The sequence below is a fragment of the Xyrauchen texanus genome, chromosome 12, assembly GCF_025860055.1.
Source record: "Xyrauchen texanus isolate HMW12.3.18 chromosome 12, RBS_HiC_50CHRs, whole genome shotgun sequence".
Lineage (NCBI taxonomy): Eukaryota > Metazoa > Chordata > Actinopteri > Cypriniformes > Catostomidae > Xyrauchen > Xyrauchen texanus.
Genome location: NC_068287.1, coordinates 35,255,771 through 35,281,363, shown reverse-complemented (window position 1 = coordinate 35,281,363; position 25,593 = coordinate 35,255,771). Strand labels below are relative to the sequence as shown.

The following is a 25,593-nucleotide window of genomic DNA, read 5'->3' as shown; positions in this document are numbered from 1 at the left end:
ATGCTCAGGTAGGCCGTGGCATTTAAACGATGCCCAATTGGCACAAAGGGGCCTAAAGTGTGCCAAGAAAACATCCCCCATACCATTACACCACCACCACCAGCCTGCACAGTGGTAACAAGGCAAGATGGATCCATGTTCTCATTCTGTTTACGCCAAATTCTGACTCTACCATCTGAATGTCTCAACAGAAATCGAGACTCATCAGACCAGGCAACATTCTTCCAGTCTTCAACTGTCCAATTTTGGTGAGCTCTTGCAAATTGTAGCCTCTTTTTCCTATTTGTAGTGGAGATGAGTGGTACCCGGTGGGGTCTTCTGCTGTTGTAGCCCATCCTCCTCAAGGTTGTGCGTGTTGTGGCTTCACAAATGCTTTGCTGCATACCTCGGTTGTAACGAGTGGTTATTTCAGGCAAAGTTGCTCTTCTATCAGCTTGAATCAGTTGGCCCATTCTCCTCTGACCTCTTGCATCAACAAGGCATTTTTGCCCACAGGACTGCCGCATACTGGATATTTTTCCCTTTTCACACCATTCTTTGTAAACCCTAGAAATGGTTGTGTGTGAAAATCTCAGTAACTGAGCAGATTGTGAAATACTCAGACCGGCCCATCTGGCACCAACAACCATGCCATGCTCAAAATTGCTTAAATCACCTTTCTTTCCCATTCTGACATTCAGTTTGGAGTTCAGGAGATTGTCTTGACCAGGACCACACCCGTAAATGCATTAAAGCAACTGCCATGTGATTGGTTGATTAGATAATTGCATTAATGAGAAATTGAACAGGTGTTCCTAATAATCCTTTAGGTGACTGTATATATATTTGAAAACTGTATTTTGTGTTTACTCAGGCTGCCTTTGTTTTATATTTCGTTTGAAGATTAGAACACTTTAGTAACAATAATAGAAGGTACAGTATCACTGTACCTTCAGCCCCATTTCTGTTTGGAGGACTCCGATGAAATGCATATTTTCTTCTACTGCGAACTCTTCAGACATGTTTTTAAGTTCTGTTCTCTGGTTTGTGTGCAGCTGTGTTGTTTTCTGTCGTTAATATCGCTAGTGGTCCTGTTGAAGCAGCCCATCTCATGCATGCTGTGTAACTACTGTTGCTCTCGTGCTAGAAGCTGTAAAGCTCGAGTGCAGACTCATGAACGCACCCAGGAGATCAATGGTCAGTGAACATTTTTACTAAATAATACATTACATTTCAGTTTGTTTCGCATTAATGAACCATAAACTTGTATGACATCACGGAGCATATTTTTTCCCCCACAATTTCTCCCTTTGTGTTAAGAAAAATAAATTCATACAAAACTGTTCAGGTAGTAGTCCACAAATCCAGAAGAGAATTTGCCATGGGTTCCCTTGGGATTTTCTTATGGGTTTTTGAACTTAAGAGTAAAATAAGGTCGGTGTTAAGATATTACTCGATACGTGGACTTTTGTTTCTACAGCATAAATTACACACTTTCAGACCTCAAACGTTAACTTTGAAGCTGTATTAAATTACGTACTTTAATAAAACATGGCAGCTTCACATTTGAGGTATGAAAAGGTGTATTTTATGTTGTAGATCAAAACCTCAATGTATCGTCAAGTAATGTTTTTACTTACCAAAGACCTTATTTTACTCAGTTTAAAAACCCCATTATAAAAACTCATAGGAAAATCCAGAGGGAACCAATTGCAAATTAGACTTCCGGTTTTGCCTACAAATTGACGTCACGGCAGAACAGCTCTATAGGGTTGTAACACAGGGGTGAGTAAACAATTACCACATTTTCAGTTTTGGGTGAACTGTCATAATCTTTAAAGCAGAGAAGGCCTTTTGTGGGTTTGTTTACATTTGAAATTTTGACAACTGGAGTTCGAATTAACGAGCATTCCGTTGGCCCATTAAAACATTCTGTCAATGTAAGTCTATGGGATGTTTTCCCATTTTTGACTGTCCACTGTGTGAAAAAAATAAATCTGATCTGTTAAAAAGACATCGCACACTATTCCAGAACAATCTGAAGGTCTTTGCTTAGTTTGGTAGATGTAGCTTGAAAGCTCTTGGAGGAGTGTAAAACATTTTGGTCTCGGTTTAGGGATTTAGAAAAAACCCTAAAAAGTTCATAGGATGTCGGCTCTGTTGAATCAACATAAGCTATTCTGGCAAGCCAGTTAAAATACACACCAAATTCAAAACACATTTTGATAAATTACAATTTAAGATCAAAATAATTAAATCAAACACAGCTGCCAAATCGAAGATCTGAAAATGACCGTTCAAGTGACATAGCAGAATTAAAAATTGTTTAATACCTTTTAGTCAAAAATAAAAAAGGCAACATAAATTTTGTGGTTTTCCAGTATCTGGAAACAAAATAAACCAGACACAACACAATGTTTATAACCAATAGTATTTAATTCTCACTCCCAGTTCTGCCCTGTACCCCTGATCTAGCTTTGCCCCCTCTAGTGAGTTCTTTCCCACAGTTGAACAGGGTCTGGCAATTAGCCATTTCACCAGACTTAAACATATGAGTGTGTATTTTTGAATGCATTTGAGTCTGTTTTTATGAGAGGTTAAACATTTTCAATCAATTAAAGGAAAATCAAATCTAACTTAACATCAGTTTTGAACATTAGAGTCTCTCCAATTACACAATGAGAAACAGAACACTTGGGGCCATTGGTTAGTGTCGCTAAAACAATCTAAAAGGATATTCTCCCTAAAATGCACTTTCATAACAGCATAAAGCAAAAAACAAAACAAAAAACTTAAACAGCACCACCTTCTGGTTGGAGCTCAGCTTTGGTCATAGGAATACGAGGGGTAAAAACAAAAAACAAATAGGACAAAGACAAATGTCAAACAGACAACTGACCTAGTCCTGTCCTTTAGATTTCTCATACAGTACAAATATCTGATTCCCAGCACGTAAAATTAGCTAACCTAGAGGTCCAGTGATGCTGATTCGGTCTCAGCATTTATCATTTCATCTGAAAACATTTCAGAAAGACCTTTTGATTTGATAATGAAACTGGAGTTAACTATTGATGCACCAACTGACACAACTGTCAGTATTGCTTCACAAGTTCACGGACCTGTTCCGGAGGCAGAAGAAAAATGAAGAAAGAGGCAGGGATGGAATTTGTTGTCAGCAGGGCATCTGTAGATTCTTTAGAAATATCATACACTTGAATGCATCTTACAATGAGCGGGCTTGTCTCAGCAAATAAAAACATCTAAAGGTTGCCTTTTAAAGAAAAATCAAGCTGACCTTGTTATAAATACGTCTATATGTGTGTATGCAGGTATTGATGTTGTGGGGTGCAGGGCATATACCAGTCTCTTCCCACTTTCTGAGCCATTGCAGTTCTGGCATTACTCGCACAGGTAATACACCCTTATCTTGAATTCCGCTTTCTCTGACTCCCTCTGGGGGCGTTTCACTACCCACCCATTACAAAAATAAAATAAAACAAGCCTCAAGACACCTGGGAGAGGAAGAAGGGTGGAGGGGGATGCATCTTGTCTCCATCCCTCTCTGTCCCCTTCCTCCTGCTCCCTCGCTTGGCAGGTAGGGGTTGGAATCCCCTTCCAGTGCACTGCAGAGAGGTGTGGAGCAAATGCAATGGCCCCACCCCCTCTGTGCCAATCAAAACAAGCGAGGATGGGCGGGGTTCTCAATTTGAGGCGCTGCTGTTGGAAGAGCTGGAGGTGGAGGCGATGGCCATGCTGTTGTTACCGGTGGCGGCCACTGACTTGCGTATATGTGGGAGGAGGTAAGGATCACTGGCCAGCTGGTGAACGTCGATACGGTCCTCCTTGCGGTACACCAGACATCTGCGAATGAAGGCCTACAGCAGACAAGGTAGAGAACTGGTTACATTTTTAGTTCCCTTTCATTAGCTACAATTCAGTTTATGATGGCATTTCAAAGCCATGTAGGGCTGCCACCATTACTCGATTTAATTCAAATACTCCATTTAAAAAATTGTATTGCAAAATTGCCAAATCGACAAATCAAAAATAAGGTGGAAGTGACGCAGTCCACGGATGAGGGTCCAAACACATAATAAGGTGTCAGCTGTGAAGAACACCACATTAGATTTGAAAAACTGTCAACCTGAAAAACCATAACCTAATTTTTTTTATACAGCACACATTATAGATCTGATTTGGGTGTCTGTTGGCACAAAAAAAAACACTACTTCAATTTGCTATGGAGCATAAAGATTGGACTGTGGAGCAATGGAAAAAGGCAACATGGTATGATGAGTCCAGATTTACCCTATTCCAAAGCAATGAGCGTGTCAGGGTATGAAGAGATGTACCCGTCAGGGATGGTGCCCACTGTACAAACCTCTGGAGGCAGTGTTATGATCTGGGGTTGCTTCAGTTGGTCAGGTCTAGGCTCACCAATGTTATGTGGCAATAAAATGAAGTCAATGGATTTTTTTCTTCCCTGACAACACTGATGACAATGTCAAGATTCATCAGGCTCAAATTGTGAAAGAGTGGTTCAGGGAACATAAAGAATCATTTTCACACATGATTTGGCCACCACAAATTCCTGACCTTAACCCCATTAGAAGTCTTTGGGATGTGCTGGAGAAGACTTTACTCTCAATTAAATTTATGCATTTGGCAGACACTTTTATCCAAAGTGACTTACAGTGCACTTATTACAGACAATCCCCCCCCAAAGCAACCTGGAGTTAAGTGCCTTGCTCAAGGACACAATGGTGGTGGCTGTGGGGATTGAACTGGCAACCTTCTGTTGACCAGTTCTGTGCTTTAGCCCACTACACCACCACCACTCTGACTCTCACCACCACACAACTCCCATGAATCTCCCGTCATCAATACAAGATCTCTGCCAAAAATATATGCAACTCTGGATGGAAATAAATGTTGTGACGTTGCATAAGGCTGTTGAAACAATGCCATGATGAATGCATGCCGTAATCAAAGCTAAAGGCGGTCCAACAAATATTAGAATATGCAACTTTTTTTCTGGCCAGACTGTGTATTTAAAAGGATTTTTTTTTTAAACATTTTTAACGGAAGCACACAATGAAGATTAGTGTTCCAGAGACATTACCGAATATAAGCCAATCTGACTCACTAGTCAGTATTATGGCAAGTCTCCCCGCAACAGAAACAGTCAAATGGCAGAATCCCACAAGTGAAACTTAAAATGTCTAAGTCATGGAAGCACTTAAAAATGTTAAAGAAGGTCATTAAGTATAAAAATAAATGTCCCCAGGTTGACTTGTCATGTGCTCTGACAGATTGCTTGCGCTATTCAATGGAGTCGAGACGTTTTCCCCAGAGGAAAACGTACTTATTCTTATCTGTAAACGTTAGGAGTATTACATTTTGTAATACAGTTTGTCCAAATATGTCAGTCACCATTAAACAAACCACTTCATACAGCAAGGTTATGTGCATGCCTGTCACCAAAGGAATAGAAAGAGGGTAAAATAATTTTTACCAAAAATATTAATTTTGATCACGTTAGTTACTGAATGTTAAATTTAGGTTTCAAAATAACCATATAGTTAATTAATATCTTACATGCAAGGCAAGGAACAATATCGTTATAATTTAGATTAGCTTTTTACGGACTTTAATAAGCATATTGCTTAATGTAGAACAATGGGCAAGATGCTAAGTTTTTGAATAAAATACAGGAAATAAAATGTGTATTTAAATAGAAGAAATAATAAACAGATAGACCGATTATTAAAATAGTTATTAGACGGAGCCCGTATTTTGACTGACTTTTTTTTCTTTTCTGAGTATGTTTTAAAAGGCAAAGCAGGCATTTTATGCCAATCTAATGGTAAAATAAAACATTATTGTGTATGCAAGTCAAAAACATCCATGTAAAGCAGGCGTAACCATAAAAATGTCAAATCTTAAATTTGGGTCTGTCAATTTTCAGAACAGGGCAGGATTTACATTTAGACAATTAAGACAGAAAAGATAACAAATGAAGCCAAATTTCATGTTCTTTTTAAAAACACGAGTGCCTGGCAGTAAGGCTGTCAAAATAAAATTCGAAATTTGAATATTCAATAAAAATACACATTCAAATTTTGGATGTGTGCCAAGCACTGATGATGACTTATGGGTTGTTCAGACCGATCACATTCTTGGGCTAAAACAGATGCATTGCAAAGTGTAACTCAGAATGCAGGTGTCTCAAGGCGTGTTTAAAAGCTGAATTTCCTTTTAATTTGACACAGCGTCTAACAAAAATGCATAGATTCTGCTGAAAAAAAAAAACAAATAACAAAAACGAGACTGTGCAACAGTTAAAGATGTCCGCCTAGCGCATGATTGGATAAAAAATTTAAAGAGAGAGACTCGAGTAAACTCGAGTAGGTGGAGGTCTTTGGCAGGTTGTGTCTTGACAATGCCTTGGCTTGCTCTTAGGAGCATCTTGCTAATAAGAGCACACTGTGGTACTGCCGGCATTATGAAGCTTTGTAGTACTATGGCACGGGCATATGCTACTGTGCAATACTAAGGTAACATAGAACTCTATTTAAGCGTTTCTTTTATCGTTTTATTTTTTACTTAAGATTTGAGAATATGAACTGGCTAAATATTGACTTTATCATTTACACAATTTTGTTGTGTAACAGCCAGATACATTCTTTGCAGTAAACAATAGGGGTACGGATTGGCTTATATTGATCAATTGTGCCCTCTTGTGGACGAAGACAACACCTGTTAAAAAATCGTATGACTTTCCCCCCCTACCTGAAATAACTATAAAAATATGATTTTTTTTGTCATTTGAGAATCTAAAGATTTTTAAACTGCAGGCAACACCTTCATGAGGCAATTCCAATCTAAAGGAGTACTGTGAGCCAACTCTTGTTTCATGATGCTCTGGGAACACACCAAACACTAGACAAAAAACACGTTCAAGTAGAAATACCTTAGCCTCAGGCGATACTCCTGGTTTGGGAGGAAACTGCACCTCTGTGGCTTTGAGAATAGTGTTCTCCTGGAGGATGTCCTGTTGGGACTGATTATGACCAAACGGCTGTGTGGAGAAGAGAAATATATCTCAATGGACAGTGAAAGCACAGAAGAGAAATATATCTCAATGGACAGTGAAAGCACAGCCAGTATTTGAAAATGTGTCTGTGTTTGTCTTTTACCTTCTTTCCATAGAGGCACTGGTAGAAGATTACTCCAACAGACCAAACGTCCACTTTGTTGGAGATCTTGGGTGGCTCTTTTCCAACCACAAAGCATTCTGGGGGAAGATACCTGGAGCACAGAGATGAGTTTTCCATTAAGCACTTCTTTTCCTGAAGTCAAACTATACAAGATCACTAACACTAAAGCATAGTGTACACTACATGACTCAAGCTCATTTTCTGAGTCGGTGACTGGTCCGCGACGAGAAGTCTCAGTTCCCACAACCGATGGTCGTGTAGTGTGCACACTTCTGCGACATGCCCAGACTTATCGCAGAGACGAAGATGAATTTCAAACCTTCTTGATATCTAGATGTTGTCAGATGTGCACACCGTTTTTTTTTTTCTTTTTGTTCTGTGCAAATCAGTGCAATCAACTGTTGCAAGCCCTTTCATGTGGTTGACATGTTTTCAGGAATAAGCTTTAATGTTGCTATGTGCTTGAGTTTGTTACTTAATTTTGGGCTTGTATCTTTAAGATGCATTTGGTCAATCAGTTTGAGCTATTGCCGGTTATGTGAGGATTTAAATTATTTTTTTTAAATACATGCACAGGAACTTCACAGATCTTCCTCCATATGCCTGAGATCAACATGCACTGACAGAGTTGAGAAGCACACACATCAGGCATTCCACTAAAATATCTCAGATTTCTGCTCTAAACGTCACGTTTGTGCTCATATTATGCTTACATACTTTTATCATCATCATGCAGTTATACACTGATGTAATGATTGATGTATCCCATCATGAAATCAGAGACTTTCTCCTCAAAATACAAACATAAGTAGTTAAAAGAGATGACCAGGTCTACTTGTGATTGGATAAAACAAAACACATCTTCAAATCCCGGTGTAAAAGCAGGGTTTCATCCGGGACAAATGGTTGTGTAGTGCGGTGGTTCTCAACCCTGTTCCTGGAGGCCCCTCAAAACTGCACAATTTGGTTATCTCCCTAATCAAACACACGTGATTCAACTCATCAGTTCATTAGTGGAGACTCCAAGACCTTAATTGGGTGTGTCAGAAAAGGGAGATATACAAATGTGCAATGTTGGGGGGCCTCCAGCAACAGGGTTGAGAACCACTGGTGTATTTGATACACCCAGTAGTGTAGTGTGCGCACCACCATGACCAAACATAAAAGACTGTTAGTTGTTAAGTGTGCGCAGATCACCCAAGTTGCGTAGTGCGCTTGGCTTTAGGTGAAGGGTGTAATTTCTGCACCACAAATGGAATTGCAAAAATAATGACTGCTTTCAACCAGCTTTCCCCAACACTTGCCCAGTCTACCACTGAGGAGATTAGGTAAGTAAATGTATAAATCCACAATCAATTTAAAGTATATGTACACTCACCTAAAGGATTATTAGGAACACCTGTTCAATTTCTCATTAATGCAATTATCTAATCAACCAATCACGTGGCAGTTGCTTCAATGCATTTAGGGGTGTGGTCCTAGTCAAGACAATCTCCTGAACTCCAAACTGGATGTCAGAATGGGAAAGAAAGGTGATTTAAGCAATTTTGAGCGTGGCATGGTTGTTGGTGCCAGACAGGCCGGTCTGAGTATTTCACAATCTGCTCAGTTACTGGGATTTTCACGCACAACCATTTCTAGGGTTTACAAAGAATGGTGTGAAAAGGGAAAAATATCCAGTATGCGGCAGTCCTGTGGGCGAAAATGCCTTGTTGATGCTAGAGGTCAGAGGAGAATGGGCCGACTGATTCAAGCTGATAGAAGAGCAACTTTGCCTGAAATAACCACTTGTTACAACCGAGGTATGCAGCAAATTTGTGAAGCCACAACACGCACAACCTTGAGGCGGATGGGCTACAACAGCAGAAGACCCCACCGGGTACCACTCATCTCCACTACAAATAGGAAAAAGAGGCTACAATTTGAAAGAGCTCACCAAAATTGGACAGTTGAAGACTGGAAAAATGTTGCCTGGTCTGATGAGTCTCGTGTACTCATTATCCTCTGATGGCTAATTCCAGCAGGATAATGCACCATGTCACAAAGCTCGAATCATTTCAAATTGGTTTCTTGAACATGACAATGAGTTCACTGTACTAAAATGGCCCCCACAGTCACCAGATCTCAACCCAATAGAGCATCTTTGGGATGTGGTGGAACGGGAGCTTCGTGCCCTGGATGTGCATCCCACAAATCTCCATCAACTGCAAGATGCTCTCCTATCAATATGGGCCAACATTTCTAAAGAATGCTTTCAGCACCTTGTTGAATCAATGCCACGGAGAATTAAGGCAGTTCTGAAGGCGAAAGGGGGTCAAACACAGTATTAGTATGGTGTTCCTAATAATCCTTTAGGTGAGTGTATATGTGGGAATCAACTCACCAGTATGTCCCTGCCCCCTGTGATGTCAGCTCCATGCCATCAACCCCATAGTTGTCATCGTCCATGATCTTGGACAGGCCGAAGTCTGTGATTTTTATCTCTCCGCATGCTGTGCCATTTACCAGCAGGATGTTACCTAGCCGATCACAAAGGTTAATGCTCAACAGAGGAGTTGAACAGTAGCTAAAGCATATAACACCTCAGTATATTAAGTGAAAGCTTTGGGTACCTGGTTTGAGGTCATAATGGATGATCGGTGGGCGGATCTCATTTAGGTACTTGAGGGCATTGACAACCTGCATGATGATGGATCGGGCCTCTTTCTCAGACATCAGCTTGTGTTGCTTTAGGTAGAAATCCAGATCGTTCCCCTCACAGTACTCCAGAACAGTGCAGAATCTACACACATCCCACATGAGATTAAGTTATTTTTTTATAAATGTATATAGAAAATTAGTGCAAGTGATGCAATTTGGCTTTAAATCAAAGAAAACCATCAGGAAATCCTTCTTTTGCAAATCAACAATATTAGAGCAAGGTCACTCACGAGTCAGTATCCAGGGAGAAGTAGTCATAGAGTTTGACTATTCTGGGATGGTCCAGCTCCTTATGGATCCTATATTCTCGACATGCATGCCTGAAACAACATCAACAGGAATTTGAAAATGTTTTATTTATTTTTTTTATAGTTTAGTACATTTTTCACTAGGCATGGCACCAGAGTACCAGAGTTCTTATAATGATCAGTCATGAAAACTTCATGAACAGGTATAAAAGAAGACTAAAGTTGACAAAAAAAGACAGATATTTTAAAGGTGCACTTTAAATATCAGTAACTTTTGTCTTTGTGTCATTTACACCAACACCTAGCAGGTTGGATGCAGCATTATTTAAAATCAATAGTTTTAAGTTTCAGATGCCATTGTAGAAATTTAGTATTCACAGTCAGCCATGATCATTTTAATCAATGAATGAAAGTGTCAAATAACAGGACGGTACTGAGATTAAAAGAGTAGTATTCGGCTGGTCATGTGATTCAAAAATGGCTGCCCCCATGTGCAGACCCTCTACATGTAGAATAAAACAGCTTTTATAAGGTTACTGATATGAATGGAGTCGTCTTTTTAATGCGAGTGGTCATGATTTCCAACACATATTGCAAAATTACAATTTATTAAGGAGTACAACTTTTTTATTCGGCTGGTCATGTGATTCAAAAATGGCTGCCCCCATGTGCAGACCCTCTACATGTAGAATAAAACAGCTTTTATAAGGTTACTGATATGACTGGAGTCATCTTTTTAATGCGAGTGGTCATGATTTCCAACACATATTGCAAAATTACAATTTATTAAGGAGTACAACTTTTTTAAAGAGGAAAAAATAACTGAGCACAACTTTGGTGAATGTCTCTTTGTATTTGCTCAATCAGCCACAACACTAAAACCACCTGCCTAATATTGTGTAGGTCCCCCTAATGCCACCAAAACTGCACCAACCCAAGCATTCTGAGATGTTATTCTTCTCACCACAATTGTACAGAGTGGTTATCTAAATCAGTTCCAACCAATCTGGCCATTCTCTGTTGACCTCTCTCATTAACAAGGTATTTCCATCCACAGAATTACCACTCATGGATGTTTTTTGTTTTTGGCACCATTTGGAGTAAATTCTAGAGATTGTTGTGTGTGAAAATCCCAGGAGATCAGTAGATACAGAAATACTCATATCAGCCCATCTGGCACCAACAATCATGCCACAGTCTAAATCACCAAGATCACATTTCCCCCATTCTGATGTTGACGTGAACATTAACTGAAGCTCCTGACCCATATCTGCATGACTTTATGCACTGCTGCCACAAGATTGGCTGATTAGATAACCACATGGATGATTGTTGGTGCCAGATGGGCTGGTTTGAGTATTTCTGTAACTGCAGATCTCCTGGGATTTTTACAAACAACAGTCTCTAGAATTTACTCCAAATGGTGCCAAAAACAAAAAGCATCCAGTGAGCAGCAGTTCTGTGGATGGAAATACCTTGTTGAAGAGAGAGGTCAACAGAGAATGGGCAGACCGGTTTGAACTGACAAAGTCTACAATTGTGGTGCAAAGAACATCATCTCAGAATGCTATTCTAAGATGCGAATTGGCACTGTTTTGCCGGCATGAGGGGACCTGTTTTTAGCTTGGTTTAGAAAGACTTTCTGGGACACCCATGTGTCTAAATTGACATAATTTAGGAACAGCAAGCTCCTTACTAAACCATAAAATGCAAAATAATTGAAGCTATACAAAATACACAGACTAAATAAGGATGGCAAAGCTGTTTGCATTGGACTCACTTGTGATAGTTCTCTTTCTTCTCATCTCTCCAGTTCTTATTGAGCTGGTGAATTTTCACAGCAACGTACCTCTGCTCAGTTAAATCAAAGGCCTGAAGACAGTAAAGAATGAAAATCAAATAGACAAATAGACTTTGCATGTATCAAAAACAGCAACAACAATCAAACATCCAGTGATAAGCAGATAAGTTGGCCGATATTTGCCCATTTTCTGATCATCATTCTTAATTCATAATGGATGGATAAAGATATTCTACACAATATTTACACAATTCATAATTAAATTGGAGCATTTATGTAAATTAATAAATTGCATTAGCCTATATCATACATTTATTGGCATTGAATCTGCCATTGTTCATTCCACTCCCCACTAGTTATTGATTGGGATTGGCATCGGCCATCAAAAAAATAAATAAATCCACATTTCTCACCACAGATCTCCTCTCACCTTGTATACCTCACTGAAGCCTCCTCTACCAAGCAAATGCAAGAGCAAGTAACGGTCATTTAACGTGGGATGATCTTTGAACCTAGTAGTCGTAAAAACAAAAAAATTGCATCATGATTTAATAAATAAATACACCGCAGATATGTTCAAACGCTGAAAAACATACAGTAGCCCTTTAAACATAAACCCTCAGAGGTCTTAAAGTGATAGTTCACCCATAAATTACAATTCTCATAATTTACTCACCCTTATGCCATACTAGATGTGTATGACTTACTTTCTTCAGCTCAACACACACAAAGATCTTTATATATAGAATATATTAGCTCTGAAGGTCCACTTGCAATGCAAGTGAATGGTTACCAGAACTTTCAAGCTTTTGGGTTTTGGACCCTGTTGATTTACATTGTGTTGAAATTCAGAGCGGAAATATTCTTCTAAAACTCTGTGTTCTGTAGAGGATAGAAAGTCATACACATCTAGGATAACATGAGGTTAAGTAAATGAAGCATTTTTGGGTGAACTATCCCTTTAAGATCTCAGCATAGCATAATACTTTAAAGCTAGAGCAGTGTAGAAAAGATTGTCGAGAGTGCATACTGGGAGTTATCTTCGTTGTGAATTCTCTTGAGCTCTCGGATGTGAAGATTACGCACACGTTCCAATCTTTCCAGCTCCACCTGAATCTCTGCCTCCTCCTGTCACACAGATACAGCACGAAGACCTAATGATGCATTTCCATGGCAACAAGAATTTGATAACACATGCTATGAATCTGAAGATATGAATACCTTCTTGAGGTGGCCAAGTCTCAGTTTGAAGATTTCTTCTTGTTCGTGGTATTCTGCTAATGATAACCTGTGGTCACAATAAATAAACAATATAAACAAAACAAAATAAAATCCAAATAAGGAAATTCCAAAACAGTACAATCCAAGCTCACATTTCATTCTCTGCACCGTTGCTCTTGCTCTTGCGTTTGTTGGGTTCTATGTTGGGGGGAGGAGTCTGACTGGCGTTGGGTGGTTTCTTCTTCATCAGCAGTTTCCTCTGCCTCTCGATGTCCTCTCTCTGACCGTTCACTCTCTCCTGTTGTCTACACGCAGACAGAAGTATTAGATTAAATTCTGACAATTGATTTCTGGTAACAGCTTTCCATATTTTTTATTTATTGAATATGAATGTTCGGCATGAAAAATATATGGTTTATACCAGAGGTCACTAATAGGCGGACCGCGGTCCGGATCCGGACCCAGCCGCCGTTCTGTCCGGACCCGGACCAATAACCCATAAATTATTGAGAATTATTGACTTTTGACGGAGCGTTTCTATTTCAACCCGCGCAGCTTTTCTAGCATTTATGGTACTGGTTTAGCACGGCCCAGGAAACTCACAGACCAATAGCATGCGTTGTAAATCATGTCATGTGATGTTACTCGAATCAGCGAGAGATACACACACAGGGAGAGACGAAACGAAAGAGAGACGACGTTTCACATGGCGTGCTCTAAAAAAAGAAAAGTGGACAGCGAAAACAGAGCTTTTAATCAAGAATGGACAGATTCTTACATGTTCATTCTTCCCACAGGCAGTTCAAAACCGGTATGTCTCATATGTTCAGAGACTGTCGCGATTATTAAAAGCGGCAATGTGAAGCGCCATTATGAGACAAAGCACAAATCTTTTGACCAAACATACCCACTTAAATCCGAACTGAGGGGACAGAAAATGAACGATCTAAAAGCCCAATATGATCGATCCAGCAGAATCCTAACACATTCATTCACTGCCCAACAACGTGCTAACGAATGTTCCCTTAAAGTTGCTTGGATTTTGGGCAAACATAAAAAACCATTTACTGATGGAGGGGTTGTCAAGGAGTGCATGAGTGCGGTAGCTGAAACCTTATTTGAGGGAAAACAAAAAGACGACATGTGTGTAAAAATCAAGCAAATTCCTATGTCAGCATCATCAGACACAAAGAAAACAGAAATATTAACCGATGATGTGCTAGCTCAGCTGTATGAAGCAATTCACAAGGCACCATGCATAGGCTTAGCTGTAGATGAGTCCACTGATGTGTCTGACAATGCTCAGCTGTTAGTTTTTGTAAGGTTCTTCAACAAAGACAAGGAAGATTTCTGTGAAGACCTGTTAGGTGTCACACCCCTTCAGACCAGTACAAGAGGAGAGGACATCTACCTGGCCATAAAGGAGATGTTAATGAAGAGGGCAATAGAGCTGAAACAAGTGGTTTCAATAACCACAGATGGAGCCCCTGCCATGGTAGGGACAGAGAGAGGAGCTGTGGCAAGAATGAAAGAGGACAATCCTAAACTCATCTCTTACCATTGCATAATTCATCAGTCAGTCCTGTGCTCCACCCTGTCAGACGAGTATGCTGAGGTGATGAACACAATGATGAGAATGATAAACTTTCTCAGAGCTTCCTCTTCCCATCAGCATCACATGCTCAGGGAATTCCTCAGAGATGTTGATGCAAATGCTGATGGCCTTCTGCTACACAACAATGTAAGATGGCTCAGCAAAGTAGGGTGTTGGAGCGCTTTTGGTCCATCCGAGGGGAAATCGTAGCTTTCTTGACACAGCTGAAGAGCCAGAAGACAACAACATTTTCTCTCTTTTTGGAGGATGACAAGAAGATGGATATTGTGGCTTTTTTGGTTGATATCACTTCACACCTGAATGAACTGAATTTAAAGCTACAGGGCAAGGACAATTCAGTTTGTGATCTGATGACAGCTGTCTGCTCCTTTCACAGGAAACTTGTGTTGTTTAGGGAAGACCTGCAGGGAGACTGTGCACACTTCCCAACTGTGAAGGAACAGGTTCAGGGTGAGAGAGATGTGTCTTTTGTTGACTTTGTTGACAAGCTGATTGTAAACTTCAGCAAGCATTTTGACAACTTCAGCCTTGGACAGCAGCTCACCCTGTTTATTCAGAACCCATTCCTCATCACAGATGTCAGGGGGTTCTCAAAGGAAGTCACACTGCTCTTCAAGTGGGCAAATGCTGGGCCTCTCCAGATGCAACTGGTCGATCTCCAAGCAGATGTGGCCTTGAAAGAGCATTTTGGAAAAACTGATCCTGCCACTTTCTGGCTTAAAATGGTCTCAGAGACCGCTTTCCCAGGTCTGAGGAAAGTAGCCTTGTACATCTTTACCATGTTTGGCTCCACATACAACTGTGAGGCAGCTTTCTCCACAATAAACATTAAAAGCAAATATCGATCCAGGATCACCAATGAGCACCTACACATGTGTATGAGGATGGCACTGACACCATTCCAGCCCAGATTTAAAATCCTGGCAGGACAAGCAAGGGCTCACTTTTCTCACTAAGCAAGAGAAAGTGTGGAAGTGGGATATAAAAGGGAAAGAAAGAGAAAAGGAGGTGTTAAAGCTGTTCAATTGTTTATATGTGTTGAGATTGTTTATTATAAAATGTGTTTAAACTTAAGATGTGAAGGAGTTAACTAAAAAGTAAAAGGGAAACTCAAGCTATACTTTTTATTTCATTTTTCTATTTTTTCTATATTTTTTTATTTTGAGATGCACATTTTTCAAAAGCTCTCTGTTGTGTTTTATTAGTTTATAATTTATTTTTAAATGCAGCCTTTATTTTATTTAAATTGATGAGTACTTATTATTTATGATCCCTACAGCTCAATATATAAACTGACAATAAATATTGTTGAAATATTATTGAATTGTACTTTTATTTTATTTGACAGTCGTCTGTTGACTAGGCTACTTACATATTTTCATACAACTACTAGGCTGTGGCACTGAATGATAACGTAAGTTAGTCATTGTGATGTTGCGGACCTTTGGTTGATGAAATTTCCTTTAACTGGACCTCTTAGAATTTTAATTGAATACCCCTGGTTTATACACTCCCGTCACACAAAATCCAATATATTGTCCTGATCCATCATAGGATTGTCAACTGGTCCATGAGTAAAAATACATGATTCAGGGCTCCATACTAAAAAAAATATTTCAGAGCCATTGGCTCCTCAACTGAAACATTAAGGAGCCAAATGGCTGTTTTTATTCACCAAATCGTATAATTGCTCGATTTAGTCTATGTGCAGATCTCCTCCATCGCACAAGAAAAACTCATCAATGGAGGAGACTGGTAAATATTATGATGTTCCATGCTACAGTCCCCGATGTTTGACGTCATCATTGTGAGTGTCGCATTAAGAGTGATGCAAAAGACCATTTGAAATCCGAATTGAGCAGCCAGAGCGTCCGGAATGAGACGCATCTGAAATAAATCTGATTTCAAATAGCATTTAAAATCACCTCCCGACGTGGTTTGAATCAGATTCGGAAAAATCAGATTTCATGCGTTTTTTTGCTGTTCAGACTATCAAAAACTCATCTGAATATCACTATCATACAATCTGGATATGCAAAAAATCTGATTTTAGTGGCAGTGTGAACAAGGCCTTAGATTGTTGTTCAGAAACAAGATTGAAAGCAGAAGAAATAGAAAGACATCTGATAACCCATTAATCGGAGGTTTAATAAACAGTATATATATATATCGAGAAGATACAAATATATAAGTGGTGCAGGCCTTTTAATTATGAAGACTGAAATACACATCAGACTCCTATTTTGAAATGTCTGCACTCCCAGTTGTGAACACACTGACAAATGATTCGTTGAGAAAGTGACTGATTCAAATGCTAACCTGAGCTCCCGAGTTCACACCTTCAGTTCTTTTTGGGCGATTCATGAAAAAGACCCAGTTCAAAAGAGCCATTTGTTTACGACTCTCTCACACTGGGTTTGTTGTTGAGTGCGATGCAGCAAGCTCATCACAACAGAACAGGTGAAAAGTGGCTCGAGATACACTGGTGGTGTGTGCTCTAAAGATGTTTTCAATAACTCAAGATGATATCTGACGAAACCGCATATGAATGCAAACAACCCGACTGTCGCCAATGGTGACTACATTTTAAATTATTGTTGCAATCAATTATTTTTGTTGGAGTCTGGGGCCCTGTGTTTACATTACAGCACTTAACCTGGTTTTGAGAGGACAGTATGGTGTCCATGTTAGGAGGCCTTCAAAGGTCTATGAATGCGTGTGTGTGTTTATGAGAGCACCCAGAAGGATCCTGAAAGCAGCACATTTATTCACCGCCATACCTGATCTACCTGATCTACTTTTTAGTAATTATTGTACTGTCCTGTACATTTTGCACACGTTTGCACGTGCACTTTATGTAGGAGTGTAGGTCTTATTTAGTCCGTGTAGTCTCATGTGGTTCTGTGTTTGTCCTATGTTGATTTATGTAGCATCATGGTTCTGGAGGAACGTTGTCTCGTTTCGCTGTGTACTATACTAACTGTATATGGTTGAACGACAATAAAAAACACTTGACTTGACGTACATGTATGAGGTGCAAGTATGTGTATTTATGCCAAACTTCACCAGGCTCTTAAGTTTGAGTGTGTGTGTATGTGTGTCTTACATACTTGACTAGGTTCTGAAAGGCATAGCCATCTGTCCACTGCTCGGTAAATGATGCTCCGTGTCGTACAGTGGTGAAATGGCCCAGGCGCAGCCGGTCCTGCATGCTTTTTTCCCTGCATGCAATTTTCTCCTGCTTGGACTGAAAACACACCCACAATTCAGGAATTACATAAAATACGCTAGATGCAACAAACCCAATCTGCCTACACAAACACAAACTTTTGAAGGTGCACTCAGTGGCATGTGTGTTTATGTTGTGCTGACAATTTGCGACATAGATGTAGCATCATGCAAAAAAAGTTCTGAATTACCAATGTTGTTGTAAATGCACTACTAGCAGCCAGCTATGATTAAAGTGGATTATCACATACAAACAATTACAATCTATGCAAACATCCCACAAACATATTAACCATTGTTTACCCACTGTGTACACAATCCTACCTTCTCAATAAGCAGTTTCTTGCTCATGGTCACACATTTGTTGAGACGTTCTTTACATCGTTCCAGCATCTTCTGTTGCTCATCAATCTGTCTGCGCAGGTCACAATTCACCTACAGTGCACACAAACACATGATTTAATTAATATTTAAGACTGTAAGACTCATAAGGTATAATTCAGACACACACCCTACCTTTACCAAGACTTTAACAGTATTTTCTGTTTCCACAGGCCCCATTTATACATAACCGGCAAAGTTGCTGGCCTACAGGATTAGTTCTCCCAAAAGTAAAAATAAATCTCATATTTACTCACCCTCATGCCATCCCAGATATACATGACCTTCTTTCTTCTGCTGAACACAAACAAAGATTTTTAAAAGAATATTTCAACTCTGTAGGTCCATACAATGCATGTGAATAGTTACCAACATTTTAAAGCTCCAAGAAGCACAAAAGGCAGCATAAGTGTGGGTGAGAAACAGATAAATATCGAAGTTCTTTTAAAACAAACAATCCCCCACTTTCACATTATTTATTTTTTGGCAATTTGCATTGTTCGTGCATATCACCACCTACAGGGCAGGGAGGAGAATTTGTAGTAAAAAAGGACTTCATTTGATCCGTTTCTCACACACCTATCATAACGCTTCTGAACATATCGACTTAACCATAGACGTCTTATTGATTACTTTTATGCTGTCTTTATTTACTTTTTAGAGCTTCACATTTCTGGCCACCATTCATTGCATTGTATGGACCTATAGAGCTGAAATTTTCTTCTAAATATCTTTGTGTTTTGCAGAAGAAATTAATTAATTTGGGATGCCATGAGAAGAAAGAATTTTCATTTTTAGGTGAACTATCCCTTTAACTCTTTCCCCGCCAGCGTTTTTAAAAAAAAGTTGCCAGCCACCGCCAGGGTTTTTGACGATTTTCGCTAAACTTTAATGGCCCGCAGAATATTTTCTTCCATGAATATATGAAGATGCTATATATCAAAATAAAGATCTGAGCCTCTGCTTTTAGGCAAAAAAAAACGATTTTATTTTATTTTCATTTGTTCTTTTTTTATTGCCACTTGAACAGAGGTAGGTTTTGTCAAAAACAACATTTCAGACAAAAAGCTGAGAAAAATGCATGTTTATGTCTGATATTTTGAGCTTCTCAATACTCCACTTCTTCATGTTTGAGACGATCGCAGTCTGTTTCTTTGATCAAAGAGTTGCGTACTCTTTCAAAACATGCGTGCAGGTCTTCCTTACCGTATACCACCTAAAACACGAATACCCGGAAAATTCCGTGTTTGGCGGGGAAGCGTTTTTTCATAAAACCCGGAAAATTCCGTGTTTGGCGGGGAAAGAGTTAAGGGGTTTGTAAAATTGCCTGAACATTTCTATAATGATACTGTGTGTGTACATATTTGTAACATTAAAATGAAAATTCTCTCATTATTCACTTACCCTAATGCCATCACAGAAGTGTATGACTGTCTTTCTTCAGCAGAACACAAATGAAGATTTCTAGAAGATAGAGCTCTGGCAGGTCCTTATAATGGATGAACATTGGTGCCAGCACTTGGTCCAAAAGTCACATTTAGGCAGAAAAAAGTAATCCAAAAAGCACTTTCTGCCAGCAGCTGATGCAAAGCGTGATGTAAACGCATCGGCGAGTTCACGTGAGAATTCGGAAGCAGCGCTTACAACAGATGAACAAAAGTCACGCAAGAGCTTGGCCATTTCAAACAGCATCAGAGCTCTGGATGGAAGCACCGATTATCGACTTATACATAAACCTATCGATTAGCTTCAGAAGACATTTACTTATCGACTGGAGTCTCATGAATTATTTTTATGCTGCTTAAATATGACTTTTGGACAGTCAAATTTCTGGCACCCATGTACTTCCATTATAAGGACATGACAGAGCTCTATCTTCTTCTGAAAATCTTAATTTGTGTTCTTTTGAAGAAAGACAGTCATACATATCTGGAATGGCATCAAGGTAAGTAAATAATCAGAGAATTTTCATTTTTGGGTGAACTAATCCTTTAATGGTTTAAGAAAAATTCTAAAGGACCTGCCACAATTACTCCAAGCGGTTTACTTGTAGGCCCATGTGACGTGGAAATCTATAATCTTGATTTAGCTATTGCAGAAAGAAATTATGTCAAATTGACAATGTAAAATAATGCATGGTTGGTTAAAAATACATTCTAGAGAGTTGTACTGTCATTTTGGTGGTGGTTGCGAGAATATATCTAAAACACTGAAAACCATTGTTAAATAACAGTTTACTGAAAAAAGTAAATCAGGCAATTATACAGCCATTTAACAGGTCTAATTTTTAAAAGTAGATGCTGTGTATTGTACAGAAAGAAAAAAAAAATCAAGTCAACAAATGTGTGCGTGTTATGAATACCCTGAGCAGATCATCAATTCGACCCTCTTTCTTCTCCAAATCTGAACTCTTGCTGCTCTCCAGAGCTGCTAACTTCTCAATCGTCAACTCAGACTGAGAAAAAGCAAATAAAAGTGTGGGGGATAGAGATAGGATTTAAAAGTGTCTGTGTGAAAGTATTTTTGGCAGCATGTGTTAGTGTCAGAAATTAACTCCTATATTTAGGGGCTATATTTGCCCTGGGTTTGATTTTCAGGGGCATATTTACATTTATGAGAGCATATTTCTTTTTCCAGCCATTTAAAACAAACTGTGTCACATCCATTTATGATAAATATCTAAATGTATTATATTAATTTACAGTGCATTCAGACCCCTTAATGTTTTTCATATTTTGTTGCGTTACAGCTTTATGCTAAAATGCTTTAAATAATGTTTTTCCACATCAATCTACACTCCAAACCCAATTTTTATATATTTATTAAAAAGAAAAAACTGGGGGCCTGGGTAGCTCAGCAAGTAAAGATGCTGACTACCACCCCTGGAGTCAGGAGTTTGAATCCAGGGTGTGCTGAGTGACTCCAGTCTGGTCTCCTAAACAACCAAATTGGCCCGGTTGCCAGGGAGGGTAGAGTCACATGGGGTAACCTCCTCATGGTCGCTATAATATGGTTCGTTCTAGGTGGGGTGCATGGTGAGTTGTGCATGGATGCTGCGGTGGATAGCGTGAAGCCTCCACACGCGCCACGTCTCCACGGTAGCAAGCTCAACAAGCCATGTGATAAGATGCGCGGGTTGACTGTCGTGGAGGCAACTGAGATTCATCCTCCACAACCCGGATTGAGGTGAGTTACTATGCCACCACGAGGGACTTACAGCGCACTGGGAATTGGGCATTCCAAATTGGGGAGAACATTGAAATATCACAGTGATTTAAGTATTTAGATCCTTTGCTATGACACTTGAAATTTAGCTCAGGTGCATCCCATTTCTCTGGATCATCTTAGAGATGTTTCTACACTTTTATTTGAGTCCACCTGTGGCAAATTCAATTGATTTGACATGATTTGGAAAGGCACACACCTGTCTATATAAAGTCTCGCTGCTGATAATCCATATCAGAGCAAAAACCAAGCCAGGAGGTCAAAGGAACTGCCTGCAGAGCTAAGAGACAGAATTGTGCAGAGGCACAGATCTGGAGAAGGCATAAAACAAATACAATAATAATAATAATAATAATAATAATGCTAAATCAAAGATTCACAACAACACAGTGGCCTCCATTATTCTTAAATGGAAGTTTGGAACAACCAGGACTCTTCCTAGAGCTGGCCGCCACCGATCTGGGCTTTATGGCAGAGTGGCCAGACGGAAGCCTCTCCTCAGTGCAACACATAAAAAAAGCACATAAAGGACTCTCAGAATGTGAGAAACAAGATTCTTTGGTCTGATGAAATAAAGATTGAACTATTTGGCCTCAATTCCAAATGTCATATCTGGAGGAAACCAGGCACCGCTCATCACCTGCGCAATACCATCCCAACGGTGAAGTATAGCGGTGTTAGCATTCTGTGTGGATACTTTTCAGCGGCAGGGACTGGTCAGGGTTGAAGGCATCCTTTATTGATATTTGGGTCCAGAGCACCCAGGACCTCAGACTGGGCCAAAGGGTTACTTTCCAACAGGAGACTTACCCCAAGCACACAGCCAAGACTACGCAAGGGTGGCTTAGGGACAACTCTGTGAATGTCCTTGAGTGGCCCAGCCAGAGCCCGGACATCAACATCTCAGGAGAGACCTGAAAATTGCTGTCCATCGATGGTCCCCATCCAACCTGACAGAGTGGATCTGCAGAAAAGGATGGCAGAACATCCCCAAATCCAGGTGTGCAAAACTTGTTGCATAATACTCAAAATCTTGAGGCTGTAATCGCTGCCAAAGATGCTTCAACTAAGTACTAAGTAAGGGGTCTGAATACTTATGTCAAAGTGATATCAGTTTCTTCTTTTTAATACATTTGCAAAGTTATCAAAAATCTGGTTTTTGATTTGTCATCATGGGGTATGGAGTGTAGATTGATGTGGGGGAGAAAAATTAAAATCATAATTAAAAAGCATTTTAGCATAAGGCTGCAACATAACAAAATGTAAAAACAATTAAGGGGTCTGAATACTTTCTGAATGCACTTTATACAAATTCTCAAGATTAATAATGTATTACCTCCTCCCCTAAGAATTAAATCAACATATGCCATAGCATGTATAACTAGGACTATAATAGAATATATAGCACTGTAGCAGATGCTATGAATACAAAAAACAAATCATTACTACCCAATTTGTAATTTTGGGAGCATTTTTTCCCCCAGAGCCTCCCTTAATTTCTGACCCTGGTGTGTTACCTGTGTGGCTCGATGCTGAGCGTGGGTCGAGACTGGCTTGTGGGAACAGGAGGAGTGGGAGTGGTCTGTGTTTGCGGAGTTGATAGAGGAGGGGCTTCCTTGCTGCACCTGTCCATAAAAAGCCCAAAACACATTTCCATCAACACAAACAGTCTAAGAGGTTCACCTGCCTCTGCACAGGGTCAACTTCTGATGTATTGAACAAATATGCTAATATCGATGCATCAATGATTTGATAGTGAATAATGACTCAAATTTCTGTTCCTCACACAAAGATATCATATGGTTTCACAGACATGGAATATAGTTGACAAGGTGTATAGAATTTTAAGATACTTTAATGGTGTAGGTAGGTGAAATTTATGTATATTTGTCCTTTTTGGAGTTTGACAGCTGTGGTTACCATACACTGTCATTGTATTGAAATCAAGCTATGGAAAGATACTTAAATTCTTTTGCCTTCAATGGAGAAAATAAAAGCATGTTTGGAATGAAATAAGGGTGAGTACATCATTACAGAATTGTCTTTTTTGGGAGGACTATTCCTTTAAATGGCATTTTGGTTTTGCTGCATAATCAAAACTGATTTGTAGGAGAATCATCCAATTTCACTGGTTCTAGTATCAATGACAGTATTTACTTAGTGACATTTCTATCAAGACTATATTGTATCTACCACTGAACGAATGGTGGAAAAAAGAGAGATATCATGGCCCTGACTGTATGAAAGACACTCACGGCAGCAGGAGGGTTGGAGAGAGAATGCTGAGGAGAGGAACGCACCACTGGAGGAATGCCACGCGCTGGACTAGTTCCGGTAACACTACCCCCTGCAAACTAAACACAAACACAGCCAGTTAAAAGATTCGATCAGAGAAAATTAGTGTGGAAATCTATTACTTCAGATTCAGTGTGATGTTAACTCCAGAATGAGTGTTAAAAGGCAATTAATTACCCATAAATGAGCATGCACACCAGCCTACCTCAAAATAATCACTAATTTTGTGCCCCCTTCCACCTCCTTTGCCTGGGAAAAAAATGAGAGCCACAGTAAGAAATAACACTCCCTTACCTATCTTTCACTTGCAGCACATGGTTATTCAAGGATTAAACTTGTGTGCTTGGAATATAAAAGGACGATAACACAAATCAACCGCTCCTGTTAAGAAACACTTGTAGAACCAGTGCACTCTGCCTTGGTCAACATGCCAGCAAAGCTACCCAAATCCACTCACCTTGGCTGTCAAAAGGGTCTCCTTTCCTTTTACGTGTTCTCTGGTCATTCGATTTCTTCTCCGGGGTCTGAGCAGGAAGACAGAGAGAGGAAAGTGAGACTGACAGGCAATTACAAGAATCCATGGCATCACCCCTTTCTTCAACCCCGTTCATAAAAATTTCAATTTTCAAAATTGTTGGTTTCATTGAAATAATACAGGCTACTAGTAGTGTCTGTTATTATAGACTGTACTTTACTGTAGAATGCGTAATCTGAACTGCAACTCTGTACATATTGTAAATGGGACATTCCGGCATTGAAACTTTGGAAAAATAATACTTACGCTTCACGTTTTATCATTACAAGGACATATTTATTAGTCATACTGGTCAAGCTAAATTACTAATGGCCATCCAGTTAAACGGGCAGCATCAGGGTGGACATTCAGTGGATAAATGAGCCACTACATGGTCTGTGATTGATATCTAGGAAACATATTTGTAAACTAATATTTATGAATTTATTTCGGTTTATATAAATACTGTACATTGAAATGTTAAAATTATATTAATTTCCCATAATGGGGTGGCCATGTTATGCTTGACCACATATGACTAACACCACAAAATAAAGGAAAACATAAAAGAATTGAGATATAAACTTCAAATAATTCAGTCACTTTGCAGAATGGCTGATGTCCACCTCCAGTGTGTGTGTGATGTCACTTCCTAACGTATATCTTCAATGAAAGGTCATGGTATAAGGACATAACAGGGTGCACAATAAATTAAGGGAAACACCAATATCATTGTTAAAATGACACATTCACCACAAATGAATCCATGTTCGTGAGAGAATGTAACCCTAAACTCTTACCTGTATGTGGGGGGAAAAAAAATTGAAATCCAACAATTTAGCATTTATTTTTGTCAAAGCTGTTTGATGTGCAGTTTTTGGGAGATGAGGAAGGCTATTTAATGTTTAACTTTTTAATTATAAAAAGGCTTTCATTTTAACAAGCCTATCAAAATTGTAATCGGGTGAAATTAAACAACATAAATTCCAACTGCACGAGATGCTGCTTAACATTGAAAAACAGCTTGGACGGATGCAAAAATATGTTCAGTGTGAACATCCCCTACTAAACTTAAAATGACAAATGCTTTACTACAATGACCAGGAAGAAGAAGAAATAGTGAAAATAGTGTATTTCTCATTGGATTAGTGTCATTGTTCTGGCAG

General features: G+C 39.4%; 1 protein-coding gene across 2 annotated transcripts in view; it reads right to left on the bottom strand.

The window, feature by feature from the left end:
- Positions 1 to 2,077: 2,077 nt before the first annotated feature.
- Positions 2,078 to 25,593, bottom strand: part of tlk2 (tousled-like kinase 2) — a 30,939-nt gene continuing 7,423 nt past the window's right edge. For both annotated transcript variants that reach the window (XM_052138771.1, XM_052138772.1), the window contains 18 exons: positions 24,371 to 24,437; positions 24,119 to 24,162; positions 23,874 to 23,972; positions 23,136 to 23,243; positions 20,756 to 20,848; positions 18,337 to 18,447; positions 17,895 to 18,031; positions 13,322 to 13,474; positions 13,170 to 13,236; positions 12,979 to 13,076; positions 12,379 to 12,460; positions 11,928 to 12,019; positions 10,130 to 10,219; positions 9,812 to 9,981; positions 9,583 to 9,718; positions 7,179 to 7,290; positions 6,953 to 7,060; positions 2,078 to 3,854 (listed from right to left, as the gene is read on the bottom strand). In XM_052138771.1, the coding sequence (XP_051994731.1) occupies positions 3,681 to 3,854; positions 6,953 to 7,060; positions 7,179 to 7,290; positions 9,583 to 9,718; positions 9,812 to 9,981; positions 10,130 to 10,219; positions 11,928 to 12,019; positions 12,379 to 12,460; positions 12,979 to 13,076; positions 13,170 to 13,236; positions 13,322 to 13,474; positions 17,895 to 18,031; positions 18,337 to 18,447; positions 20,756 to 20,848; positions 23,136 to 23,243; positions 23,874 to 23,972; positions 24,119 to 24,162; positions 24,371 to 24,437 (1,941 nt within the window). In that variant the 3' untranslated portion in view covers positions 2,078 to 3,680. The remainder of the gene's footprint in view (positions 3,855 to 6,952; positions 7,061 to 7,178; positions 7,291 to 9,582; positions 9,719 to 9,811; positions 9,982 to 10,129; positions 10,220 to 11,927; positions 12,020 to 12,378; positions 12,461 to 12,978; positions 13,077 to 13,169; positions 13,237 to 13,321; positions 13,475 to 17,894; positions 18,032 to 18,336; positions 18,448 to 20,755; positions 20,849 to 23,135; positions 23,244 to 23,873; positions 23,973 to 24,118; positions 24,163 to 24,370; positions 24,438 to 25,593) is intronic.